The 25,929-nt window shown below is 45.7% G+C and overlaps 2 protein-coding genes and 1 long non-coding RNA gene across 4 annotated transcripts in view; 2 read left to right on the forward strand and 1 right to left on the reverse strand.

Annotated features, from left to right (window-relative positions):
• Window positions 1-1,668, forward strand: LOC147097944 (uncharacterized). The gene is made up of 3 exons (XR_015074246.1): window positions 1-101; window positions 1,402-1,486; window positions 1,581-1,668. It is a non-coding gene; the product is annotated as an uncharacterized LOC147097944 (long non-coding RNA).
• A 1,837-nt stretch (window positions 1,669-3,505) lies between these two features.
• On the reverse strand, window positions 3,506-20,522 carry LOC147097945 (inositol 1,4,5-trisphosphate receptor-interacting protein-like). The gene is made up of 2 exons (XM_085971043.1): window positions 20,345-20,522; window positions 3,506-5,542 (listed from the first exon to the last, which is right to left on the reverse strand). The coding sequence occupies exon 2, from the start codon at window positions 5,539-5,541 to the stop codon at window positions 3,925-3,927; it is 1,617 nt and encodes a 538-aa protein (XP_085827169.1). The 5' UTR covers window position 5,542; window positions 20,345-20,522; the 3' UTR covers window positions 3,506-3,924.
• A 19-nt stretch (window positions 20,523-20,541) lies between these two features.
• The window catches only part of gghl (gamma-glutamyl hydrolase like), a 31,048-nt gene continuing 25,660 nt past the window's right edge, over window positions 20,542-25,929 (forward strand). The window contains exon 1 of one of the 2 annotated variants that reach the window (XM_085971045.1): window positions 20,542-20,769. In XM_085971045.1, coding sequence (XP_085827171.1) covers window positions 20,679-20,769 — 91 coding nt within the window. In that variant the 5' untranslated portion in view covers window positions 20,542-20,678. The remainder of the gene's footprint in view (window positions 20,770-25,929) is intronic. The other variant, XM_085971044.1, reaches the window with a different exon arrangement.

The following is a 25,929-nucleotide window of genomic DNA, read 5'->3' on the forward strand; positions in this document are numbered from 1 at the left end:
TTGGTACATGGGCTCTCCATGTGATACAGGAACGACGCTACTCTGGGACCTGTGCGTACGGGGCGCAACACCGCAGGGACTGGAGTGTATCGTGGACACTGGTAATAATATTTACGTTTAAATTGTTAAGTTCTTTATTAATTGTGTCCCTTTAAAAGAGGGCACTCATGTTTGGTTTTTGGTCGATGACACCGGGGCAACTCAGTGTCTCCTTATTGGTTATTTTAGAAAAGGCATACGAGTATCACTTAAGAAGCATGTATGCGTTAGAGCAGAAACTGTCAAGAGGGTGAATGGACACAGAATGAGTGGCTGCTGTGTGAGGAGCGGAAGGGTATTGACAGGGTGGCTGTCTGGCCTGTTAGCCTTAAAGAGAAAATCAGGTGCTGCCTATCGTCTGAGCAGCAAGGGAAGAGACATAGAATGCAGCTGCATACAGAACTGTGAATATGACATCATAATCCCATGTAGCAGCAGGGGGGAGGGGGGAACGCAAGGAAGCATGTGAAGAAAGCAGGTTGGAGATCGTGGGATTTGCAGGAAATGGCTTGCTCTGTGGGGATAGGTTGCTTCTAAAAATATCTGCTCCTGAGACTCACTCATGCAAGCACTGAAGGAGATACGATAACTGGTTTGAAAACATATTTACCTTTTTTATAGGCTGAACCAGTTGTAGCTAAATATGACATCTCTTCGAATTTGTTACCTAAAATTGCATATGTGAGACACTGCCACGGTGTGACATAATGGACAGGAATTACATATATCCCATTTATATATACACATACTAGCAGATCTCTCAAGGCATTAGTCACAGTATGTCAGGTGATTATGGTGTTTTATAAGGATGGAAACTTTATAAAGAACACATTTATTTAGTGCCTTATCACATCCACAACACGTCCCATCCAATTAATTACTTTTGTGATAGCAAAATACTGCGGATACTGGAAATCCGAAATAACAACAGAAAACGCTGGAAAAACTCAGCAGGCCAGGCAACATCCATGGAGAGAGAAACAGAGTTAACGTTTCCCCAAACTTGCTTTCCATTTCCTGCTTTTTTTTCCCCCCAGTTCTGACGAAAGGTCATCGACCTGAAACGTTAACTCTGTTTCTCTCTCCACTAATTACTTTTGCGGTCGCTGTTATCTGGATAAATACACCACCTAGTGTGCGCAGCAAGGTCCCACAAACGAGATGAATGACCAGTTCATTTGTTTTTGGGTTGTGTTGGCCATACCAAGCAATTCATAACGTATTGCCTGCTGCTAAGATGCGACTATATCCCTATAAGGCCACAATGGCTAATTGCTGTTAAGTAAACACTGGGTGAATTCAGTCAGTTTAATTGCTATTCAGGTTGCAGATCAAAACATGTGTTTTGTCTTTTTTTGACAGAAATTTGAGTGCGACACTTGAAATGCGTGCTCGGCCCACCATTTTTTATTACATTACTAGTGAATGTCCCACGACGCTGCTCACAGTAAGTCTGAGAATGTATCACTTTATACAGACAGAGACATTATACCACGTGAAACACAATATTATTCATCTGCTAACACATTTGTCCCTTTTAGACTACACAGTTGATAAGTGAAGACTCTGGGAGTTCCCATTGGATACATGTTATCATGGTTCTCACCAAGCACTCAAGACATTTCAAACCAGTGTCAAAAACATTCGAATGCAGTCTGGATACGTGCACAATCATCTGAGGACCACAGCTATACAAGGAAGGTATGTCAACACTATGCACCTGAACGGGAATATACATGTTACCCACCCAGCAGTACAGGGTGGCGTTACTCCCTTCTATTTTGAGTAGGTTGGGAAAACAAATTCACACAGAAAGGGCTTTAGAATATGGATGCCAAGTCAATTACATTTAAGAGGAAATTAGATGTATAGGAAAAGATTGACGTATATAGCTCCGATATGGTGCTAGTTTTGGTAGAGACACAGCAGAACAAATGGCCTCCTCTGCTGAAACCTATATGATTCTATAAATTATTAATGTAACATATCAAATACAATTAAATGCACACTTTCCATATGCCAAGCACAACTGCAGTGGGGTCTCCCTAAAGGATGCCGAGGTTCCTTTGGGGCAAAGGAGGACCGATTATTATTTGAAGTATACATCATTGTCTCCAAATGTATTGCTCCTGCCCTGCTGTTATGTACAGTGGAGGTTGTGGGAACTGATCCAACCCATGTGCTAAGACTGAGGGTGTGAACTCTGTTAGAAAATATAAAAATGTTTATTCATTGTAAAACAAGCGTATAGAATAGAATAGACATCACCCTATTATATACATTACACAGGAACACGGCACTCTTTTAAAAAAAAACGCCCAAGGTCTTCAGTACAAAATATCACCAAGGTTGAAAAGAGTATCGAAGACGAGGAGTTAATGAGGAAACCATTATTTTAAAAGTTGTTAAATTGTAAGGAAGGGAGGACTGAGAGAGGTAAATAGTTCCACAGTTTTGAGGCTTTTGGAAAGATCGAGTAGCAGATTGGGTGAATTTTCATTTCAACGCAGGGAGGAAACAAGGAATAGGGCGTTGTAGTTGGAACAAAGGAAAGTTCAGAAGGAGCACTGACTGTAATCGTATAAACAAAATGGAGACTAAGAAAGGTGGCAACAGGCTGGAGGGCAAGGGCGGGGGGGGGGAGATCACCGGTCAAAATGGCAAACTTTCTTACACGTTGTCCAGGAGTACGAGAGATTTAGAAGAGCCTGCACAAATATGGAGAAGGGCTCAAGCCTTGGATGGATTTGGGCTTTAAGATTAAACCAGCCTACCTCCATTCCTACAAGCAGGGAGCAGCCGTGCAGCTCCGAGGCCTTTGGCCCATCACCACCTCACAGGGAACGCATGCACGGAACCTTCAAGCTTGTACTCACTGATTTTGAGGAGGGAAAAACATCTGGTTGGAAAAACCAGCCCCTTCCGTCATTTTAAAATCCTCATGATGCCCTTGCACAATTGTCATCTTTCTTACGGAATACACCCCCCCCCCTACTTCCCCCACCACTCGCCCATGAACAACAACAACAAAAAAGCAGGGTGCAGAAATTTGGAAATCCAGTGAGAAAATCTACTATCAAACTCTGCAGCTTCCTCTACTTATCCTATGTTTCAGTTTCCTGCAGTGAAGTCTTAAGTTTAATTTCTAGTTCCAATCTTTGCAGTAAAAGTTACACACATAATAAGTTGTGTTTAGAGTTATGAAGACGACAGTTCCCAGCACCAAATGAAGGACTTGATCTGTTGTAGTAGTCTGAGAATCAGCCTTATTTGTGCAGTACATTTCTGATAAGCTCCTCGTCACCACACCGAGATTTCTACATGGCGGTGAGCAAGAATTAGAAGTTTGGATTGTTTTTTTTTGGCTCAATAATGAGTCTCACTCAGCTGATATTTCACCCATATCCACCCTCGCACCAAAGCACTGCAACAAAAACACACGGGGACTGACTCATTGCTCTATTTACCCCTTTTTTGCAAATCTGTTCGGAATGACTTGGCCGCTCACTGCCAGCTCATCCCCGTTTTTTTTTTTTGGAACGACGAGGCCAGCTTATGCGTCCACTCCAGTCAGCTTTTGAAAGGGGATGGCCAACGTACGATCTGAGAAACTGAGGAAATCCTCAGCCGTACCGTCACTTTCGACAGCTTCGCAACTTCCAAGATGTCCGAACGGGTGTCGTGAATGTCCCACCAAAACAGAAACATCCACATCGCCCCTGGGGAGAATGTGACAATAAAATGGCATCAGAAATGTTTGGGCCATGTATTAAAAGAACAGAAATGAGTGGGATGTAAATAACACATCTATTAGTGGGGCTGTAAATATTACATATCTGTTAAATAATTCTGCTCCCAACCCAGGAGCAAAGGCTCTGTTTTCAGTCAGCTGACTGTATTATCTTTAATGCATTCCATCATCAACGGACCCATGTCCCTTAATAGTTTCTGATACTCCATAAGTGCCTGACTGTAAGAGTCACGCTGCATCACAAAGGACCGGAAGAGGTTTATAGGCTCGGCATACAGAAGCATTTCCGGGATTCCAATTTGCTTAGGAAAGGTCTGATTCCCGATCATAAATCGGTGGAGCCGTTTCTCATCCAAGCATTTTCCAAGATACTTCAAAATGTCTCTGAGCCGGTGTTCCAGGTGACACTCGTGCCAGTTTGAATACGGCTGACTTAACAACAGATGCATAAGGACAGTCTTAAAAAGGTAGGAACCAAGAACGAGCCGCTGGTCTGGAGAGCTACGCAGTTTTTCCGTTAGAAAGATCAATATTTGAAGGCACTTGAGGTGGCAACTGTTTTTGGGAACGCTTTTTGCCATGATTTTCAGAAAGCGATATTCGCAGACAGCACAGGATATGTGCCAGTAGGTAGTGGACAGCACAGTATTCTTGGTGTAATCAGAAAAGGTGGATACGAGATAGACGTCCGAATCCTTCAGCCTCACCGCAGGGGAGACTTTAATGTAGATGTTTCGTCCCGACTGATACTGAACTTTTAAACCACAGCAGCTGGTAATATTGTGGAAAGTTAGTTCAAAATCGTACTTATGACAAACCTTGTTCCAGGATTTTGCTAGTGCAACCCTGAACCATTTCAGTACTTTCTTGTAGTCCAAATACCACTCGGAGCACACGATGGAAGCCAAGCAATTGGCACGGACGTCAGCTTCAAACCTTTTGCTGTGAATAAGGCAGAGAACATCTCCGTCCAGTTCAGTGTTTTTACACAGGCAGCCCAAATCAGCGCTGCTGGGTGTTACCATAACAATCCGGCCATAACTCTGCTTATCAGGTGGGATGTCACAGCTACAGATCTCCGGTTTAAAGCAATATTCGTCCTGGAGAAAAATCGGAACCAAAATATCATAGACCGAGAGCGTCTTGCAGCCCCATCTCTCAAACTGGCTCCCAATGCCCACACAGTCTTCAAGGATCAGCTCAGAATCCCATTGGCAAAGGGTCCTACAGGCTTCCAAGAGGTTGTCCACAAAGCTTTCTACAAATTCACACGTCTGCATCGGCTCTTGACTCACATTCTGAATACACGTGTCGTAAAACTGATCCAGCACGCATTTGTCAGGAATATTCAAAATGTTGCTGTAAATTCGCTGGGGGAACTCATTTTCCTTTTCGCCTTCCTCCTCTTCCTCACTGTTATAGTCGTGTGGTATCTGTGGCCACATGTCCTGTCTCCACAGTTCCAAGAACAGAATGGTGACCATTAGGAGAATATTCCAGGTGTTCCAATCTATCTGCGTTAGGTTTTCTGCTTTTACAAATGTATTGACCTTCATTTCATGCTCACGATTACTTTTCTCATCCACTTCCTTCTGGAGCCGCTCCATTTCCAGCTTGTACTGGTCCTCCTGCTCCTTCATCCTTGACCGGACCTCTTCACTCTCAACTTCATCACTCAGGAGGCGGGGGTGGTACAAGCTCCCCGTGATCACCAGGAGGCACACACTGAAAAGCCCCAATAGTGCTGGCATCCTATGAACAACAAGCAGAGAACAGATGTTCAGAAGGTGTGTGTGTCAATTCACAGTGGGAACTGCATTAGTATATCTATCAGAGGCTGTGCCCCCCCCCCCCCCCCCACTGAGAGACCTTGCAAGCCTTTCAATAATTCATCCTCCTTCACGGTTTTGTAATATATGCAGCTGTCTTTCCTGTCCTATAATTGCTCCCAAGCTGTCTCATAAGTGTCAATGAGTGGGCAGCAATTACTGAACATTGGGCATTGAAGGAATAATTTTAAGAGTTTGTACTAGCAGTGTAGAGACTCACCCACCGGCCATACATAGTCAGAAATCGTGGGCACGCTGCCACCCATTAAACACAGGAACAGGAGGAGGCCATTCAGCCCCTCGAGTCTGTTCCGCCATTCAATGAGATCATGGCTGATCTGCGACCTAACTCCATATACCCGCCTTTGGCCCATATCCCTTAATACCTTTGGTTAACAAAAATCCTATCAAGCTCAGATTTAAAATCAACAATTGATCTAGCATCAACTGCCATTTGCGGAAGAGAGTTCCAAACTTCTATCACCCTGTGTGTGTAGAAGTGTTTCCTAATTTCACTCCTGAAAGGTCTGGCTCTAATTTTTAGACTATGCCCCCTAGTCCTGGACTCCCCAACCAGCAGAAATAGTTTCTCTCTATCTACCCTATCAGTTCCCCTTAATACCTTGAAAACTTCAAATCAGATCACCACTTAACCTTCTAAATTCTAGGGAATACAACCCTAATTTGTGTAATCTTTCCTCGTAATTTAACCCTTGGAGTCCGGGTATCATTCTGGTAAACCTACGCTGCGCTAAAAATTAATGGCTAGAAAATCATAGATGGCACGCCCAATTTCCTGATCTGTACTGGTAACGCAAATGTAGGAAAATCAGCCCTAAAGAGCCAGAGACTGTAAAAGTATAAATATACCACAACAACAAAGTGTGCAAATACTCTGACATGAATCTTGTCATTCACGTGGAAATGACTTATGAAGTAATACTGGGCGGCCTGCTGGTGGCGCTGTCCAGGGAGAGTATAAATACTCGGGCATGGGCCCAGCTTGCTCAGGACATTCTTTAACAGGAACTAGTGAAGGACACAACTAGATCTCCATGTTGAAAAACAGTTGATTAAAGCCTTGTTTAACGCTTAGACCAAGTGTTTTCTTACGTCACTCTCTTTTTCTAGGAAACACGAGAAGATTCAGAATCCAGTTTGTACAATGAGCAGATCCCACTGAATCTGGAGCAATGTGGTTCTGGGTTTGTACTCTAGCCAGTTGTACTCTAGACTGCAGGTTTTTAAATTTATAACTGAAGCGGCAAAGCTCACAGCGCAGGGCACCAAGGTTGAAAAGAACAGGAAAGAAGATGAGCCGTGATTAGGTCATGCCAAGCTTGGACGTTAAACAGCTGTCGCTTACACGAGGAAGGAAAAACTGGGAGTGGGAAGGAGCTCCACAACTGTGACTTCTTGGGAAGGAATGAGTTAGGGTAGAAACACTACAATGAATCTTGATTTCAAAACCATGGGGATGTAGGGAGGAGGAAGATAGTACAAAGCAGCATACCTTAGGAACAAGAGAGGAAATGGAAGAGACCTGACCAGAGAACTATCAATAAAATAGACAAGAATGATTACAATGGAAGGGGGTAGGGGAAGGGGGGGTAGGGGAAGGGGGGGTAGGGGAAGGGGGAAGGGGCAAGAGGATCACCAGACTAACAGACATACAAACAATAACACCTTCTTCTTCAGCAGTCCCTCGGAACCAAGGATGACTTGCTTCCACATTAAAAATGAGCTCGCAGGTGACTGATGAGTCCAATGCGGGACCTACAGTCTCTGTCACAGGTGGGGCAGACGGTGGTTGAAGGGGCGGGTGGGTGGGGTGTTTGGGTTGACGTGCGCTGCTTGCGCTTGGCTTCCGCTTGCTCCCGGCGAAGAGACTCGAGGTGTTCGGCGCCTTCCCGGATGCTTCTCCTCCACTTTGTACGGTCTTGGGCCAGGGATTCCCAGGTGTCGGTGGGGATGTTGCACTTTTTCAAGGAGGCTTTGAGGGTGTCCTTGAAGCGTTTCCTCTGCCCACCTTGGGCTCTCTTGCCGTGCCGGAGCTCCGAGTAGAGCGCTTGTTTTGGGAGTCTCGTATCGGGCATGCGGACAATGTGAGCCGTCCATCGGAGCTGATCCAGTGTGGTCAGAGCTTCGATGCTGGGGATGTTGGCCTGAACAAGAACACCGACGTTGGCGCGCCTATCCTGCCAATGGATTTACAGGATCTTGCGGAGGCAGCGTTGGTGGTACCTCTTCAGTGCTTTGAGGTGCCTGCTGTACGTGGTCCATGTCTCTGAGGCATACAGCAGGGCAGGTATCACTGCTGCCCTGTAGACCATGAGCTTAGTGCCGGGACCTCAAACCCGGCACTAAGCTCATGGTCTACAAACAATAACAGACAGGAAAAGAGCCACTGGTCCATCCAGCCTGTCTCAAACAGGCTGGATGCATTGGCAACACAATATACACACGCCCCACCCCACCCGAAAGCCACTTAGTCTCTTCGGGAAGGTGAAAAATCAGATTAAAAATTCAGGCCAATTAGGTGGTGGGGGGGGAATCTGGATAATTCCTCTCTAACACCCCCGCCCCCATAGGCAATCAAAACTAGTCCAGGAGACCACTCTGACCCTGATTAATGTTACATGTACCTACCTTTTGTACAAGGTGGACTCTGCCCCAGCCAGAGCCAGGTCCAGCTCTCACTTAAAGGACCACTCTTCTCTGGGAAAAGAACCACCGCAACATCTAACATAGTTCTGGCCTCACATAACTTGAAATTATGACCCCTGGTCCTCCCCAACCTACTTAGTTGAAACAAGCTGTCTACACAAAAAACACCATTTATATTCTCTTCATCATCTTATAAGCCTCAATCAAATCACCCCTTAACACAGAGGAGTGTGAAGCGGTACACTTTGCTCGGAAGAATGAGGAGAAGCAATATGAACTAAATGGTACAATTTTAAAAGGGGTGCAGGAACAGAGAGACCTGGGGGTGTATGTACACCAATCTTTGAAGGTGGCAGCACAAGTTGAGAAAGCATAAAAAAGCATATAGGATCCTTGGCTTTATTAATAAAGGAAGAGAGTACAAAAGCAAGGAAGTTATGCTAAACCTTTATAAAACACTGGTTAGGCCTCAGCTGGAGTATTGTGTTCAATTCTGGGCACCGCACTTTAGGAAGGATGTCAAGACCTTGGAAAAGGTGCAGGAGAGATTGACTAGAATGGTACAGGAAACTTTGTGTTATCCGGAGGCTAAATGTCCGGCAAACTCGAGCCACCGGCAAAAATCAGGAGCCGTTTTGTTAGGTTTTTTTTCTTCTCGTGGCTTTTTTTTTTCCAACAGTCAGGCTCTGCAAAGTCTCTCTTAAGCTGTTGCTAAGCTACAGAGACGCTTCCAAGGTACGGCCGACTGTTTAGAAGCTGTTGCTAAGCAACTGTGTTTGTTGCCAGATACGGAGCTGAAAAGCTCCGTATGCTTCAACATTAGCGCTGGAGTGTCCGGCAGTTTTGAGGGAATGGCAACAGCTCGGTCCCGTCGGTGCCGGATAGCACAAAGTTTCCTGTACCAGGGATGAGGGACTTCAGTTATAGAGAGAGACTGGAGAAGCTAGGGGTTGTGCTCCTTAGAGCAGAGAAGGTTAAGAGGAGATTTGATAGAGGTGTTCAAAATCATGAATGGTTTTGATCGAGTAAATAACTGTTTCCAGTGGCAGAAGGGTCGGTAACCAGAGGACACAGATTTAATGTGATTGGCAAAGGAACCAGAGGCGACATGAGGAAACTTTTTTTAAATACCCAGCGAGTTGTTGTGATCTGGAATGCGCTGCCTGAAAGGATGGTGGAAGCAGATTCAATGGTAACTTTCAAAAGAGAATTAGAATAACACTTGAAGGGAAAACATTTACAGGGCTATAGGGAAAGAGCAGGGGAGTGGGCTTAACTGGCTAACTCTACCAAAGAGCCGACACAAGTACCATAGATCAAAACCTTCTGTACTGTATCATTCTATGATTCTATGAAGTTTACACTTCTCTAAAGTGTAGAGTCCCAGCTCTCTTAGCCTATCTTGATAAGCAAGATGCTTCAAACTGGGAATTAATCGAGTTGCTCTCCTCTGCACCCTTTCCAAAGCCTCAATATCACCCACCACACGAGACCACCAAAACTGGACACCGTATTCTAACTGAGGCCTAATCAAGGTCTTCTGCAAGGACACAATAGTATGCTTGGTGATGTAAGAAAAAGGAGTCTTACCATCAAGTAACTTTAAAGTAAGCTTTAAGTAACTTATAAACACACTATATACAAGAGAGGTCTTTACCATGCCTCTGGTAGAAGCCTCTTACAATACTGAACAGACCAGTATTTATACCAGTCTAACAGGAAGTGACATATGACAGGAAGTGAGGTATGTACACAGTTCATAGTTCACAGTTCACAGTAAGTGATGACATAACTTCCCGGAAGTTATTATTATTATCACATTCTTCCCTCCTGCAGGATTAGGAGGCTGTGGTCTACCTTTTGGTCCGCAGCCGCCGAACAAGGAAGAGTCGCACCCGTTTGGATTCCCGTCGTAGAGGGTCGCTGGTCCGCTTACATGCGGTTGGCCATTGGTCAGAGTCTGTGTGGCCTGGATTGCCCTGTGAAGGGTCGGGGAGATCATGGCTTCGAGTACGAGCCCCAATAGGTTCAAAGTCGGACTGCCTCTGTTCAGAGGGAGGTGCAGAGCTGGTCTGTGGCGGATCAGTACTTTCATGCGCGGTACTGGGAGGGTCGCAACCTTGAGTACGGGGTTCTACCGGCACCAAGCTAGTTGGTGTCCGATCAGGATCCTGGAGAGGGGTACCCGATAGGTCCCAAGAGTTTCCTGGTGAAATGCCATCACCCGATGTCCCACTAGGTCCTGGTGGGCAGGGAGCCAGATCCCGTAATGATACGGTAGATTCTCGGCCGTCGGAATATCGTATGTTTGCATAGGTGGGGTTGGCATCGGTTAGTTCGACCTCGTCTACGAGAGGGTCATTTTTAGACGTCCGAACGTATCTTCGGAGTAATACAGGTCCAGGAGTAGTTAGCCATGACGGGAGTGATGTCCCATGAGATGAGCGACGCTGGAATCCAAAGAACCGCTCCTGAGGTGTAGTATTTGTGGCTGTAGAAAGCAGGGACCGTATAGAGTGCAATGCATCCAGAAGCACTGTTTCCCATTGCTGGTCTGGTAGGCCCCGAGATCTTAAAGCGAGACGTACGGAATTCCAGATGATACCGTTATACCTCTCTACCTGCCCATTTCCGATGGGATGGTATGGTGTTGTTTTGCTTGTAGCAATTCCCCGTTCTGAGAGGTAGTCCTTGAGTTCCCTTGACATAAAGGATGGACCCCGATCTGAGTGAATATAAGCCGGCATGCCACAGAGAGAAAATACCTGCTCAAGGCAGCAGATTACTGTGGACGCCAGCATATTGGAGCAGGGGAAGGCAAACGGAAAACGTGAATATTCGTCGATCATGGTGAGCAAATATGTGTTCCGAGTTGAAGAGGGCACTGGGCCCTTAAAATCGATGCTAAGTCGTTGCATCGGTTGGGTTGCATGTATGAGTATACCATCTGAGGGGCGGAAGAACTGAGGTTTTAATTCCGCACAAAGCCGGCATTCTGAGCATATTTTCTTTACATCTCCAGTGGAAAAAGGGAGATTCCGTGATCGTACGAAATGTAGCATGCGCGTAACGCCAGGATGACACAATCCATTGTGGACATCCATGAGAGTAGAGGATGACATAGTGGAACAGAATGCCCGTGTGAGGGTGTCCGGGGCCACATTCTCCTTGCCAGGCCGATAGAGAATGGTATAACCAAAAGAGGCCAGTTCCATCCTCCAAAGTTGTATTTTATTATTCTTAATTTTGGTTCGTTTTCGATTATCGAGCATGAAGGCGACTGATCGTTGGTCCGTGATCAATGTAAAGTGCTGGCGAACTAGAAAATGGTTCCACTTCCGTACTGCCTCTATGATGGCTGTGGCTTCTTTCTCAACCGGAGGATAATGTAGCTCGGTACCTTGTAAGGTCCTGGACATAAATGCTACAGGACGACCTTCCTGATTCAGAGTAGCCGAGATCGCCACCTCCGAGGCATCACATTCAACCACGAAAGGGAGATTCTCATCGATGGAGTGAAGAGCCGCTTTCTCCAACTGTTTTTTGAGAAGGTTAAAGGCTGCAACAGCCGCTGTTCCCAGTGGAAATGATCTAGCATGCAGCAAGGGTTGGATTTTGTCCGAAAAATGAGGAATCCATTTAGCGTAGTATGCAAACAGACCGAGAGCCCGACGTAAAGAAGCCGGATTCTTAGGTGACGGGAGCTCTTGGAGCGGGCGAAGTCTTTCTGGGTCTGGCTTAATGATACCATTGCCTACGCAGTAGCCAAGGATGTTGATGGTCGGTTGCGACTCAACAGATTTGGATTCATTCAGGGTCAAATTACGGCGATGGAGGGCATCCCGAAATTTTTGGAGGTTGGCGTCGTGTTCCTGTTGATCGTGACCTGCAATGGTAATGTTATCAAGATAGGGAAAAGTGTCCCTTAGGTTTTCCTGCTTAACCAGGCCATCCATTGCCTGTTGGAAGACAGCCACTCCATTAGTAACCCCGAATGGGAGGCAACGAAATTGGTACAGCCGTCCATTAGCCTCAAAGGCCGTGTACTGCTTATCTGAGACCTTCAAGGGTACCTGATGATAGGCACTTTTTAAATCGTAAGTTGAGAACACTTTGTATTCGGCCAGTTTATTAACCATATCATCAATGCGTGGCAATGGGTAGGCGTCCAAGTCGGTATATTGATTGATGGTTTGCGAATAATCGATGCATAGTCGCTGTTTGTGAGGTTTTAGAGGGTTCTTGACAATGACGACTTGAGCCCGCCAGGGCGACGAACATGGTTCAATGATATCCTCTGCTAGAAGTCGAGAGATTTCAGCCGCAATAAAAGATTGGTCTTCCTGATTAAAGCGCCGCGATTTCGTTATTATTGGTTTGCATCGAGGCGGAATACTGGCAAATAATGAGGGTTCATCAAGTGAAGCTGCTGACAATGCACAAAACGGTAATTTAGACGGTATATTAGAAATAGTAAGTCCGGGTTTGGATCCACCAAACTCAATGGTGAGTTTCTTATGCTGTTTTTGGAAGTCCAGCCCTAAGAGGAGATCACTACATAAGTCCTTGAGCACCGAAAGTCGGGTGGAGGGATACATACGACCATGAAGTGTCATATCAACAACACAAAAGCTGGAGATTCTGGTATTAAGTGATGACTGAGCCATCGCAATTGCCTGGTCCGATGGGAAGACGTGTAGTTTCAATTTCGCAACAATCTGTTCCTTAATGAAACTATCAGTACTTCCTGAGTCAATTAAGGCATCTAAGGTATGCCCTTTAATTGAAATTTTTGTGGCTGCATGAGACAGGTTCTGTGGGCAAGCAGCTGTAATTGGTGTCGTTGCACAGAGAGTGGCTAAAACTCTCGGTGTGCTTCTTCGGGAGAGAGCTCGAGAGGAAGCTTGATAGGTCCTAGCTGGAGCATCTTGATAGGCCCTAATTGGGGCAGTTCGATAGGCCTTAGCTGGATTGGCCCTCGTAGAGGCCCTTGATAGGCAAACTTTAGCAAAGTGTCCTTTTTTTTTGCAGTAACTGCAGATTGCATTGCGAGCAGGGCAGGTTTTCCTAGGGTGAAAAGCATCTCCACAAAAGAAGCACTCCTTCCTAGATTGCCAAGAGGCTGCTAAAGTGGGGTCATCCTCCTCTTCTTCATCAGAATTATCAGAATTAGATTCCCCCATGATAGGGTTCACCTGAGACCGCTTGAATTGTCTGGTTGCAGCTCCAGCAGCAGATCGAGATCTGGGCAGCTGATAGAGGTCTGCATTTCTCTTTGCCAAATCCAGAGAACAAGCTAGGTCAAAAGCTTTTTGTAGCTCAAGTGTTTTACTTTCTAGTAGACGCTGGCGTATAAATGGAGAGGCAATCCCGCAGATGAAAGCATCACGAATCATTTCTTTGCGGTACAGCTCAGCTGAGGCTGCCTGAAAGTTACAATCTATGCTGAGCCTGCGAAGTTCTTGCAGGAATTCGTCAATTGATTCCCCTGGCCCTTGTTGGGCTGTGGCCAGTAGATGTCTAGCATAGACCTCATTTGGGGTCTTGGCATACAGTTTCTTAAGTGCCCGAATCACCTCATCGTAATTATCCCATTCATCAATATATTCGAACACTTTTGGGGTCACATAATTGATAAGTATCCTCAATCTAGCAGGAGCATCCGCTTTACATTCATCCAGAAAATTCTCAAAAGTACGGTACCAATGCTTCCATACCCTGCCAGCTGCTGGTGTATTCGGGTCCAAGTCCAGACGAATAGGTCTAAGGATTCTCTCCATGATGGGTGGTTCCCTGGATCCTTAACTCCGAGTTTGTCCGAAGGTCTAGTATTTGTGAGTGTAAATATTAAGTTACTTAAATTGATGTAAGAAAAAGGAGTCTTACCATCAAGTAACTTTAAAGTAAGCTTTAATAACTTATAAACACACTATATACAAGAGAGGTCTTTACCATGCCTCTGGTAGAAGCCTCTTACAATACTGAACAGACCAGTATTTATACCAGTCTAACAGGAAGTGACATATGACAGGAAGTGAGGTATGTACACAGTTCATAGTTCACAGGAAGTGATGACATAACTTCCCAGAAGTTATTATTATTATCACACTTGGTTTTATAGTCAAATTTCCTTTATAAATACATCCTAGCACCCCATTCGCTCTAGCAATCGCTTCACGGCATTGGTCATGAACCTTGAGATCTATGCACTAAAATGTCCAGATCTCTCTCTCTCTCTTTCTCCACTTTTCCCTGAAGGTTATACACAAGTTCAGCATTCGCCCTGCCCACATGCATAGCTGCACTTTTCTACGTTAAACATCATTTTCCAGCCACAAGCCCAATTGCCCAGCACATCTAGATCTGCCTCTAGTAGTCGAACATCGTCTACAGTCTTTACTCTCACAAATATCTTACTATCATCTGCAAATTTGCAGATCGTTCACCCAACACCCACATCTAGATCATTAATAATAGTAAACAGCGATGGTCCTAACACGATCCCTGCGGGACAGCACTGGTGACCGGACTCCAAGCAGATCCAAATCTACCTACAACCACATTTGCCTACGGGCTTTCAGCCAGTTCTCAATCCAGTGCAGTAGTTTGCCACTAATACTTTTATCTTGTAAAGGAGCCTCTTATGTGGCACCATGTCAAAAGCTTTTTAGAAGTTTAGGTAGACAATAGTAAGAGTTTTTATAGTTATATAAAAAGAAAAAGGGTGGCTAAAGTAAATGTTGGTCCCTTAGAGGATGAGACCGGGAAATTAATGGTGGGAAATATGGAGATGGCAAAAACACTGAATGAATATTTTACATCAGTCTTTACAGTAGAAGACACTAAGAATATCCCAACACTGGACAAACAGGGGGCTAAAGGGGGGGGGGGGGGGGGAGCTAAACACGATCAAAATCACTAAGGAAGTGGTACTCGGTGAAATAATGGGACTCAAGGCGGATAAATCACCTGGACCTGATGGCTTACATCCTAGGGTCTTGAGGGAAGTGGCGGTAGGGATTGTGGATGCATTGGTAATAATTTTCCAAAACTCCCTGGACTCGGCAAAGGTCCCGGCAGACTGGAAAACTGCTAATGTAACACCCTTATTTAAAAAGGGCAGTAGACAGAAGGCTGGAAACTATAGACCGGTTAGCCTAACATCTGTGGTAGGTAAAATTTTGGAGTCCATTATTAAGGAGACAGTAACAGGACATTTGGATAATCATAATTTAATAGGACAAAGTCAGCATGGTTTTATGAAGGGGAAGTCATGTTTGACAAATTTGCTGGAGTTCTTTGAGGAAGTAACATATAGGGTGGATAAAGGGGAACCAGTGGACGTAGTGTATTTAGACTTCCAAAAGGCATTTGACAAGGTGCCACACAAAAGATTATTGCTTAAGATAAAAAATCATGGGATTGGGGGTAATATTCTGGCATGGATAGAGGATTGGCTATCTAACAGAAGGCAGAGAGTTGGGATAAATGGTTCATTCTCAGACTGGCAATCAGTAACTAGTGGTGTTCCGCAGGGGTCAGTGCTGGGTCCCCAACTCTTTACAATCTATATTAACGATTTGGAGGAGGGGACCGAGTGTAACATATCAAAGTTTGCAGAGGATACCAAGATGGGAGGGAAAGTAGTGAGTGAGGAGGACATAAAAAACCTGCAAGGGGACATCGACAGGCTAAGTAAGTGGGCAGAGATTTGGCAGATGGAATACAATACTGGAAAGTGTGAGGTTATGCACTTTGGCAGGAAAAATCGTAGAGCAAGTTATTATCTTAATGGCAAGAAACTGGAAAGTACTGAAGTACAAAGGGATCTGGGGGTCCTGGTGCACGAAACTCAAAAGGTTAGTATACAGGTGCAGCAAGTGATTAAGAAGGCCAATGGAATGTTGGCTTTCATTGCTAGGGGGATAGAATATAAAAATAGGGAGGTATTGCTTCAGTTGTACAAGGTATTGGTGAGACCGCACCTGGACTACTGCGTACAGTTTTGGTGTCCATACTTAAGAAAGGACATACTTGCTCTTGAGTCAGTACAAAGAAGGTTCACTCGGTTAATCCCGGGGATGAGGGGATGGACATATGAGGCGAGGTTGAGTAGATTGGGACTCTACTCATTGGAGTTCAGAAGAATGAGAGGCGATCTTATTGAAACATATAAGATTGTGAAGGGGTTGGATCGGGTGGATGCGGGGAAGATGTTCCCGATGATGGGTGAAACTAGAACTAGGGGGCATAGTCTTAGAATAAGGGGCTGCTCTTTCAAAACTGAGATGAGGAGGAACTACTTCACTCAGAGGGTGGTAGGTCCATGGAATATGCTGCCCCAAAAAGCTGTAGAAGCTACATCATTACATAAATTTAAAACAGAAATAGACAGTTTCCTAGAAGTAAAGGGAATTAAGGGTTACGGGGAGCGGGCAGGAATTTGGACATGAGTCTAGGTTCGGATCGGTCATGGCCCTGTGGGTAGCGGAGCGGGCCCAGGGGCCGTGTAGCCTGGTCCTGCTCCTATTTTGTGTGTCTAATTATGTTAGATTCAGGAGATGGTTCTGTGATAGTGGATTGGCGGTTAGGATCAGATCAGCCATGATCATATTGAATGGCGGAGCAGGCTCGAGGGGCCGATTGGCCTACTCCTGCTCCTATTTCTTATGTTCTTAATATCTACCAGGTTTCCCTCATCCATTCTCTTAGTGACTTGTTCAAAAAATACAAATCAAATTTGTGAGACAGAACCTCCTTTTTTTTTGAAGCCATGTTGGGTGTCCCTAATATTTCCCTTTCTATCCAAGTAATCATATATTGCATCCCTAATGATTCCCTCCAGCATTTTCCCTATTACTGACATCAGACTAATGGGCCTATAATTACCCAGATCCGTCTCATCTTTTTTAAAAGATTGGGACTACATTAGCCTCCTTCCAGTCTAAGCAAACAGTCCCAGAGTCCAGCGAGCTATTACAGATACAGGCCAGGGGCTCACACAGCACCTGCCCCATCTCCCCCAGAACCCTCGGGTGGATATCATCCACAGAGGCTGCCACATCTATGTTGAGCTTGCTAATTGTATTTAAAACAATATGTTCATCTCGGTTAATATTGAATGTTATTAATAACATCATTGAATTCTAACAGTCGAGCATTGTTTTAAAGAGTGAAGACCGATGCAAAGTACTTTTAGTATGTCCGCCATACCCAGAGTCCTTAGTAACCTGTCCGAGTATCCTTCAATGGCCCAATACAGTCTTTGACAGTTCTCTGACTCGTCACATAACTGAAAAAGCTTTTTGCGTTACTTCCACAATTGTCGACTATCTTCTTTTCCATTATCCTTTTAGTTAATCTATTGGCGTCCTTAGTTTTCTTTAGCTATTCTGTTTTATTGAGTATTATATGACCTTAATTTGTAGAAGCATTTATGTTTACATCTTATTTATGTTTACACTTTGTACATGACCAGTCAGCCACCTTGGCTTTTTCTCATCACTCTCCAGTCTTCTGACTTTAGGCACATATTTGTCTTCCGTAATTTTTTAATTTTGTTCTTACAAACTTCTCATTTATATTTTAATATCGGTTTCATCACCACCCAGACTTTTTCTTATGTCTTGTCCAGGAGAGCAAGGGAGGTGTTACAGGAGTTTAGGTATTCCCAGCATTCAAAGGCACTTTTATACTTTCATGACCACATCTCTGATCACCGGTATCCCTGCACTCACTTGGACGCGAGTCCTATTACAGGAGTTGGAATCATTCTATTGTCACAAAACGACACTGTAATAAAGGTAGAATAAGCCCTGATAAAGTCAGTATTGTATCCTAAAAAAGAATGGATGTTGATGAAAGAACGTTGAAAAGAAATGTTGGAGGAACAGCCACTGAACAAGGGAGGCCCACTTTACCTATTCTTGGAAATAAGTACAAAAAGTTAGAAAGAAGCATGGCATGAGGAGCAAGAATGCTTGAAACTGGGGAAAAGCAAACTAGTGAACTGTCTGTCCTTTAAAGGATGCGAGAGTGTGAGAAATTCTTCCAGTATCATAACTTTTATGTTCCTTGATCATATTCTCAACAGAACTGAAGAAAAGGTCATAGTCTTCCAGGGTAAGGAGAATACACACCAGTGTTTTCCAATACAAATTGCTGACTAACCACAAGTGTGATTAGGACAGTATGATTTGGACAGGTTGGGTGATTGGGCAGATGCAGTATAATGTGGATAAATGCGAGGTTATCCACTTTGGTGGCAAAAACAGGAAGGCAGATTATTATCTGAACAGCAATAGATTGGGAGAAGGGGAAGTGCAACGAGACCTGGGTGTCCTTGTGCACCAGTCGCTGAAGGTAAGCATGCAGGTGCAGCAGGCGGTTAAGAAGGCAAATGGTATGTTGGCCTTCATAGCGAGAGGATTCGAGTACAGGAGCAAGGATGTCTTGCTGCAGTTGTACAGGGCCTTGGTGAGACCGCACCTTGAGTGTTGTGTGCAGTTTTGGTCGCCTTATCTGAGGAAGGATGTTCTTGCCATGGAGGGAGTGCAGCGAAGATTCACCAGACTGATACCTGGGATGGCAGGAATGACGTATGAGGAGAGATTGGGTCGATTGGGCTTATACTCGCTGGAGTTTAGAAGAATGAGAGGGGATCTCATTGAAACTTATAAAATTCTAACAGGACTAGACAGACTAGATGCAGGAAGGATGTTCCCGATGGCGGGGGAGTCCAGAACCAGGGGTCACAGTCTAAGGATAAGGAGTAAGCCATTTAGGACAGAGATGAGGAGTAATTTCTTCACCCAGAGAGTGGTGAACCTGTGGAATCCTCTACCACAGAAGGCAGTTGAGGCCAATTCATTAAACATATTCAAGAAGGAGTTAGATATATTTCTTAAGGCTAAAGGGATCAAGGGATATGGGGAGAAAGCAGGGACAGTGTACTGAGTTTTGATGATCAGCCATGATCTCATTGAATGGCGGAGCAGGCTCGAGGGGCCGAATGGCCTACTCCTATCTTCTATGTTTCTATGGCAACACCATTTTAGCCTCATGCATTAATTTTAGTAGATAACACCTTACATACAATCATGGATATAGGTACATGTACTTCCCGTGTATATTTACTTAAACATCTACCACCACACAGTAATAAATCAAGAAAAGCACTCACAATCAAAAAAACACTCGCACTTTCTGCTTTTTGTCTGTCCATTTTACCAACAAACACACAAATTGGTACTGCTGTACTGTGTACTTTAACCTATGAGTATTGAGATCACAAGCCCAAAGGCCGTGTCTATTACTCATTTTTAATCAGAAATGATTAGCTTGATATGAATCATACGAATTAGGAGCAGGAGTAGGCCACTCGGCTCCCCGAGCCTGCTCCACCATTCAATGGCTGATCTGATTACTCCACATTCCCGCCTACCCCGATAACTTTCGACCCCCTTTGCTTATCAAGAATCTTATCTACCTCTGCCGTAAAAATATTCAAAGACTCTGCTTCCATTGCCCTCTGAGGAAGAGAGTTCCAAAGACTCACGACACTGAGAAAACATTTCTCATCTCTGTCTTAAATGGGCGACCCCTTATTTTTAAACAGTGACCCCTAGTTCTAGATTCTCCCACAAGAGGAGTCTGGATTGCCAACTGGCCACATGTGGCGAATGGACAATACTCAAGGCAGCACAATGAAAATTGCTGCTTCAACTGTAAGTTACTGAACCCTAGACTGGGGAAAGAGTGAATCCCAGTCTAGGAGCCAAGGGGTAGGGGAGAGGAGGAGATTGACCAGGCCAAGTGGCACAGTGCTGGATAGAGGAGAGAAGAGGGGTACAGCAGGAGTTGTTTAAAATGGTGGTGGGTCTGGGAGGAAGGAATATAAATATGCTGGAGGTGGTTCTAAGTAAAAGAAAGTAACCGAAACTAAAGTTTCAGGTTTCAGCAGGAGAAGAGGCACTAACTGGAGGGGGGGGGACATCTGCAGCCTGGATTTGGCTTCAAGGCAGCGCCCAAGACTGGGTCGGGGTCCACCGCCTCTTACCTGGTCACTCGTGGCCCGAGACCCCGCTTCACATGGTGCTGGGGGGCTCACGGTACGGGCGGCGCCGCTGTGGGTTCACGCTGCCATGTCTGGCAAGCGCCGTCTCCGCCTCTGCAAGCGCGGCTGAGGCGGGACAATACCTCCCCCTGTGACGCCAGTGCCCAGCTGAGGCGGGGGGGGGTGTGTGTGGATTTCCCGGTCAAACTTCCCTCCCTCCATCTCTAGGTTACTGGAGCAGCCCCGCCGCTACCCGCTTCTTATCGGCCCCCGGAAGTCCGCAGTGTTAATGTGAGCGGTGCTTCCGTGTTGCAAATTAAAATTGGACAACATAACGATGGCTGAGGCTGCGCTCTTGCTTCTCCTCTTTGGCTGCAGCTCCTTCCCCGGGCTCCTGACGGTGCAAATCAACCAGAGACCCATTATTGGTAAGTAGCCACTCTGGTATTCAGTGGGTGGACGGGGGGATATGCTGTGCCTGAGTTTTTTTTTTCAAAAATATATGCTTTATTCATAAAAATCTTTGTTCACGTACATGACAGTAACTGGTACAATACAAACTAACTGCGGTATGTGGCACTCAATTTACAGAGACACATTACAAAGCATTTTCATTACACATTTTATATAAGTCATACAGCCCAAGGGGGGTCAAGATACATTCCAACACTTGTCACGATGTATTACACTACAATCCACCAATCGTATTACATATGGCATAATACAAAAGAACGCAGTACATGGTACTCTCTTTACACAAACAGATGCCCTGCCTGAGTCTTGCCCTGCTTGCATTCCCCCCGACTTACTTCCTTTGAGCGCTGACTTCCTCTTTCTCCAATAGTTCTCCTGTCTTAGCAAATGCACTCTCCGCCAACTCAGTAAGGGATTGGCCAGGACACCGTGGTTTGGGGGAGGGGGGGGGGCAACTCTTCTTCAAAATAGTGGCCGCGGGATCTGTTACGCCCACCCGAGAGGGCAGACGGGGCCTCGGTTTTTAACGTCCCATCCGAAAGACGGCACCTCCGACAGTGCAGCGCTCCCTCAGTACTGCGCTGGAGTGTCAGCCTGGATTTTCGCGCTCAATTTTTTCACCCTGCCGATCTCCGACGCATCTAACTCTTAAATAAAAGTGCCCCGGAAGAGGCATTACCGTCTCGTTCAGCCGCACTGAATGAATGCCTTTCTCGCCGCAACACCTCAGCAAAACTCATTTGAGATATGGACCATATTACATATGGCATAATACAAAAGATATCATATATCGGTCAAATTTGTTGCCATAAAATACTCCAGTGAAGCGCCTTGGGACGTTTTATTTCGTTAAAGGCACTATTTAAATACAAGTTGTTGTTGTTGTTAATATCAAACAGGGCAGTAATTGAGGTGCTTCAGTTGCCCTCAGTACTCTTGGGTTCTTCATCCTCCTTCAATGCTTTTTTTCTCCATGGTGCAGCTCCACTGGGACTGCCCTTGCTTGATTCCACTCTTGCATAAGTAATCCTAACCAGAGTACCTCTAACAATGGCTTCTCTTCTCACCCCTGTACTCTCAGCTCTGGAGTTTCCCAAGGATCCATCCTTGGCCCCCCTCTTCCTCATCTACATGCTGAAACTTGGTGACGTCATCCGCAGACATAGGGTCAGCTTTCACATGTACGCAAATGATACCCAACTCTACCTCCCCCTCAACTTTCACCCCTTCCACTGTCGCTGTAGTGTCAGACCACTTGTCCGACTTCTAGTTTTGGATGTTCTTTTTTTATTCGTTTATGGGATGTGTGCGTCACTGGCAAAGCCAGCATTTATTGCCCATCCCTAATTACCCTTGCGAAGGTGGTGGTGAGCCGCCTTCTTGAACTGCTGCAGTCCGTGTGGTGAAGGTACTCCCACAGTGATGTTAGGGAGGGAGTTCCAGGATTTTGACTCAGCGACGATGAAGGATCAGTGATATACTTCTAAGTCAGGATGGTGTGTGACTTGGAGGTGATCTTGGAGCTGGTGGTGTGCCCATGCGCCTGCTGCCCTTGACCTTCTCTAGGTGGAAGAGGTCGCGGGTTTGGGAGGTGCTGCCGAAGAAGCCTTGGCAAGTTGCTGCAGTGCATCTTGTAGATGGTACATACTGCAGCCACGGTACGCCAGTGGTGGAGGGAGTGAATGTTTAAGGTGGTGGATGGGGTGCCAATCAATGGGGCTACTTTGTCCTGGATGGTGTTGAGCTTCTTAAGTGTTGTTGGAGCTGCACTCATCCAGGCAAGTGGAGAGTATTCCATCACACTCCTTACTTGTGCCTTGTAGATGGTGGAAAGGCTTTGGGGAGTCAGGAGGTGAGATGCTCGCCGCAGAATACCTAGCCTCTGACCTGCTCTTGTTGCCACAGTATTTATGTGGCTGGTCCAGTTAAGTTTCTGGTCAATGGTGACCCCCAGGATGTTGATGGTGGGGGATTCGGCGATGGTAATGCCATTGAATGTCAAGGGGAGGTGGTTAGACTCTCGCTTGTTGGAGATAGTCATTGCCTGGCACTTGTGTGGTGCGAATGTTACCTCCCACTTATCAGCCCAAGCCTGAACGTCATTCAGGTCTTCTTGCATGCGGGCATGGACTGCTTCACTTTCTGAAGAATTGTGAATGGTGCTGAACACTGTGCAGTCATCAGCAAACATCCCCAATTCTGACGTTATGTTGGAGGGAAGGTCATTGATGAAGCAGCTGGTTGTGCTTCGGACACTGCCCTGAGGAACTCCTGCAGCGATGTCCTGAGGCTGTGATGATTGACCTTCAACCACCACAACCATCTTCCTTTGTGCTAGGTATGACTTCAGCCAGTGGAACGTTTTCCCCCCGATTCCCATTGACTTCAGTTTTACTCGGGCTCCTTGATGTCAAGGGCAGTCAGTCTTGCCTCACCTCTGGAATTCAGCTCCTTTGTCCATGTTTGGACCAAGGCTGTAATGAGGTCGGGAGCCGAGTGGTTTTGGTGGAACCCAAACTGGGCATCAGTGAGCAGGTTATTGGTGAGTAAGTGTCGCTTGATAGCACTGTCGATGACACCTTCCATCACTTTGCTGATGATTGAGAGTAGACTGATGGGGCGGTAATTGGCCAGATTGGATTTGTCCTGCTTTTTGTGGACAGGACATACCTGAGCAGTTTTCCACATTGTCGGATAGATGCCAGTGTTGTAACTATACTGGAACAGCTTGGCTAGAGGCACGGCTAGTTCTGGAGCCCAATCTTCAGCACGATAGCCGGGATGTTGTCGGGGCCCATAGCCTTTGCTGTATCCAGTGTGCTCAGCTGTTTCTTGATATCACGTGGAGTGAGTCTAATTGGCTGAAGACTGGCTTCTGTGATGGTGGGGACCTCAGGAGTCGGCCTATATGGATCATCCACTCGGCACTTCTGGCTGAAGATGGTTGCAAACGCTTCAGCCTTGTCTTTTGCACTCGTGCTGGGCTCCACCATCATTGAGGATGGGTATATTCATGGAGCCTCCTCCTCCCATTAGTTGTTTAATTCTCCACCACCATTCACGACTGGATGTGGCAGGACTGCAGAGCTTTGATCTGATCCGTTGATTGTGGGATCGCATAGCCCTGTCTATAGCATGCTACTTCCACTTTTTAGCATGCATGTAGTCCTGTGTTGCAGCTTCCCCAGGTTGGCACCTCATTTTTAGGTATGCCTGGTGCTGCTCCTGGCATGCTCTTCTACACTCCTTATTGAACCAGGGTTGGTCTCCTGGCTTGATGGTAATGGTAGAGTGAGGGATATGCCGGGCCATGAGGTTACAAATTGTGGTGGAATACAATTCTGCTGCTGCTGATGGCCCACAGCCCCTCATGGATGCCCAGTTTTGAGCTGCTAGATCGGTTCTGAATCTATCACATTTAGCACGGTGGTAGTGCCACACAACACGATGGAGGATGTCCTCGGTGTGAAGACAGGACTTCGTCTCTACAATGACTGTGCGGTGGTCACGGCTACCAATACTGTCATGGACAGATGCATCTGCGACAGGTAGATTGGTGAGGACGAGGTCAAGTAGGTTTTCCTCCCGTGTTGGTTCTCTCACTACCTGTCGCAGGCCCAGACTGGCAGTTATGTCCTTCAGGACTCGGCCAGCTCGGTCAGTAGTGGTGCTACCGAGCCATCCTTGGTAATGGACATTGAAGTCCCCCACCCAGAGTACATTCTGTGCCCTTGCTACTCTCAGTGCTTCTTCCAAGTGGTGTTCAACATGGAGGAGTACTGATTCATCAGCTGAGGGAGGGCAGTAGGTGGTAATCAGCAGGAGGTTTCCTTGTCCATGCTTAACTTGAAGCCATGAGACTTCATGGGGTCCGGAGTCAATGTTGAGGACTTCCAGGGCCACTCCTTCCCGACTGTATACCATGGTGCCACCACCTCTGGTGGGTCTGTCCTGCCGGTGGGACAGGACATACCCAGGGATGGTGATGGAGGAGTTTGGGACATTGGCTGAAAGGTATGATTCTGTGAGTGTGACTATGTCAAGCTGTTGCTTGACTAGATTGTGGGACAGCTATCCCAATTTTGGCACAAGTCCCCAGATGTTGGTGAGGAGGACTTTGCAGGGTCGACTGGGCTGGGTTTGCCGTGTCCGTAACCAGTGCCGAGGTCAGTGCCGGGTGGTCCGTTCGGTTTCATTCTTATTATTTTGTTTCGTAGCAGTTAGTTACAACTGGGTGACTTGCTGGGCCATTTCAGAGGGCAGTTAAGAGTCAACCTCATTGGTATGGGTCTGGAGTCACATATAGGCCAGACCGGGTAAGGACGTCAGATTTCCTTCCCTAAAGGACATTAGTGAACCAGATGGGTTTTTACGACAATCCGATAGTTTCATGCTCACCATTACTGACACTAGCTTTTTATTCCAGATTTATTTAATTAACTGAATTTAAATTCCCCAGCTGCCGTGGTGGGATTTTATCTTCCTCCACCGAAATACTAGGAAGATCGAAGCCATCGTCTTCAACTCCCATTTGTTGTTGGATTTGTTAAAGACAAGTTGTGTTCAACACATTTAATGTTTTTTTTTGAAGGATGTGACAATTATAGTTAAAGGGAATGCAGTAGATGTATATATGGATTTTCAGAAAGTGTTCAATAAGGTGGTTCACAGGGAGCTTGTTATAAAAATTCAGGCTGGAGCTTCATTTTTCCAGACATAATATATATGATTTTAACATGGACATGGGCAACATAAATATTAAAATTTGCCGATGACAAAACAGTAGGGGGTTGGCCAACAGTGAGGAAGACTGAAAGATCTAAGGAGGATATTGGATAGTGGAATGGGAAGATACACGGCAGATCATGTATATCTTATATTGAGAAATATGAGGAATGGAACTATAAACGCAACAGAAAGATTCAGAAGGATGTGGAGAAAAAAGAGAGACTTGCAGGTGCAGATACATAGGGCTTTGAAAGTGCTGCCACCTTTAATGACTTGTGTATCTCCCTCTGCTGCTCTACTCCATTTAAAATCTTACCAAATACGGATGTATTTCCTTTCTCTGTTCTTAGTTCAAAAATGTTAGTTAACAATTCTGAACATTGAAC

This window comes from Somniosus microcephalus, chromosome 30, assembly GCF_052327205.1.
Source record: "Somniosus microcephalus isolate GS21.2 chromosome 30, FLI_Smic_1.0, whole genome shotgun sequence".
Classification (NCBI taxonomy): Eukaryota; Metazoa; Chordata; class Chondrichthyes; order Squaliformes; family Somniosidae; genus Somniosus; species Somniosus microcephalus.

Coding starts and splice junctions, on each gene's coding strand:
- LOC147097945 (XM_085971043.1), bottom strand. CDS start 5,541: ATGCCAGCACTATTGGGGCTTTTCAGTGTGTGCCTCCTGGTGATCACG.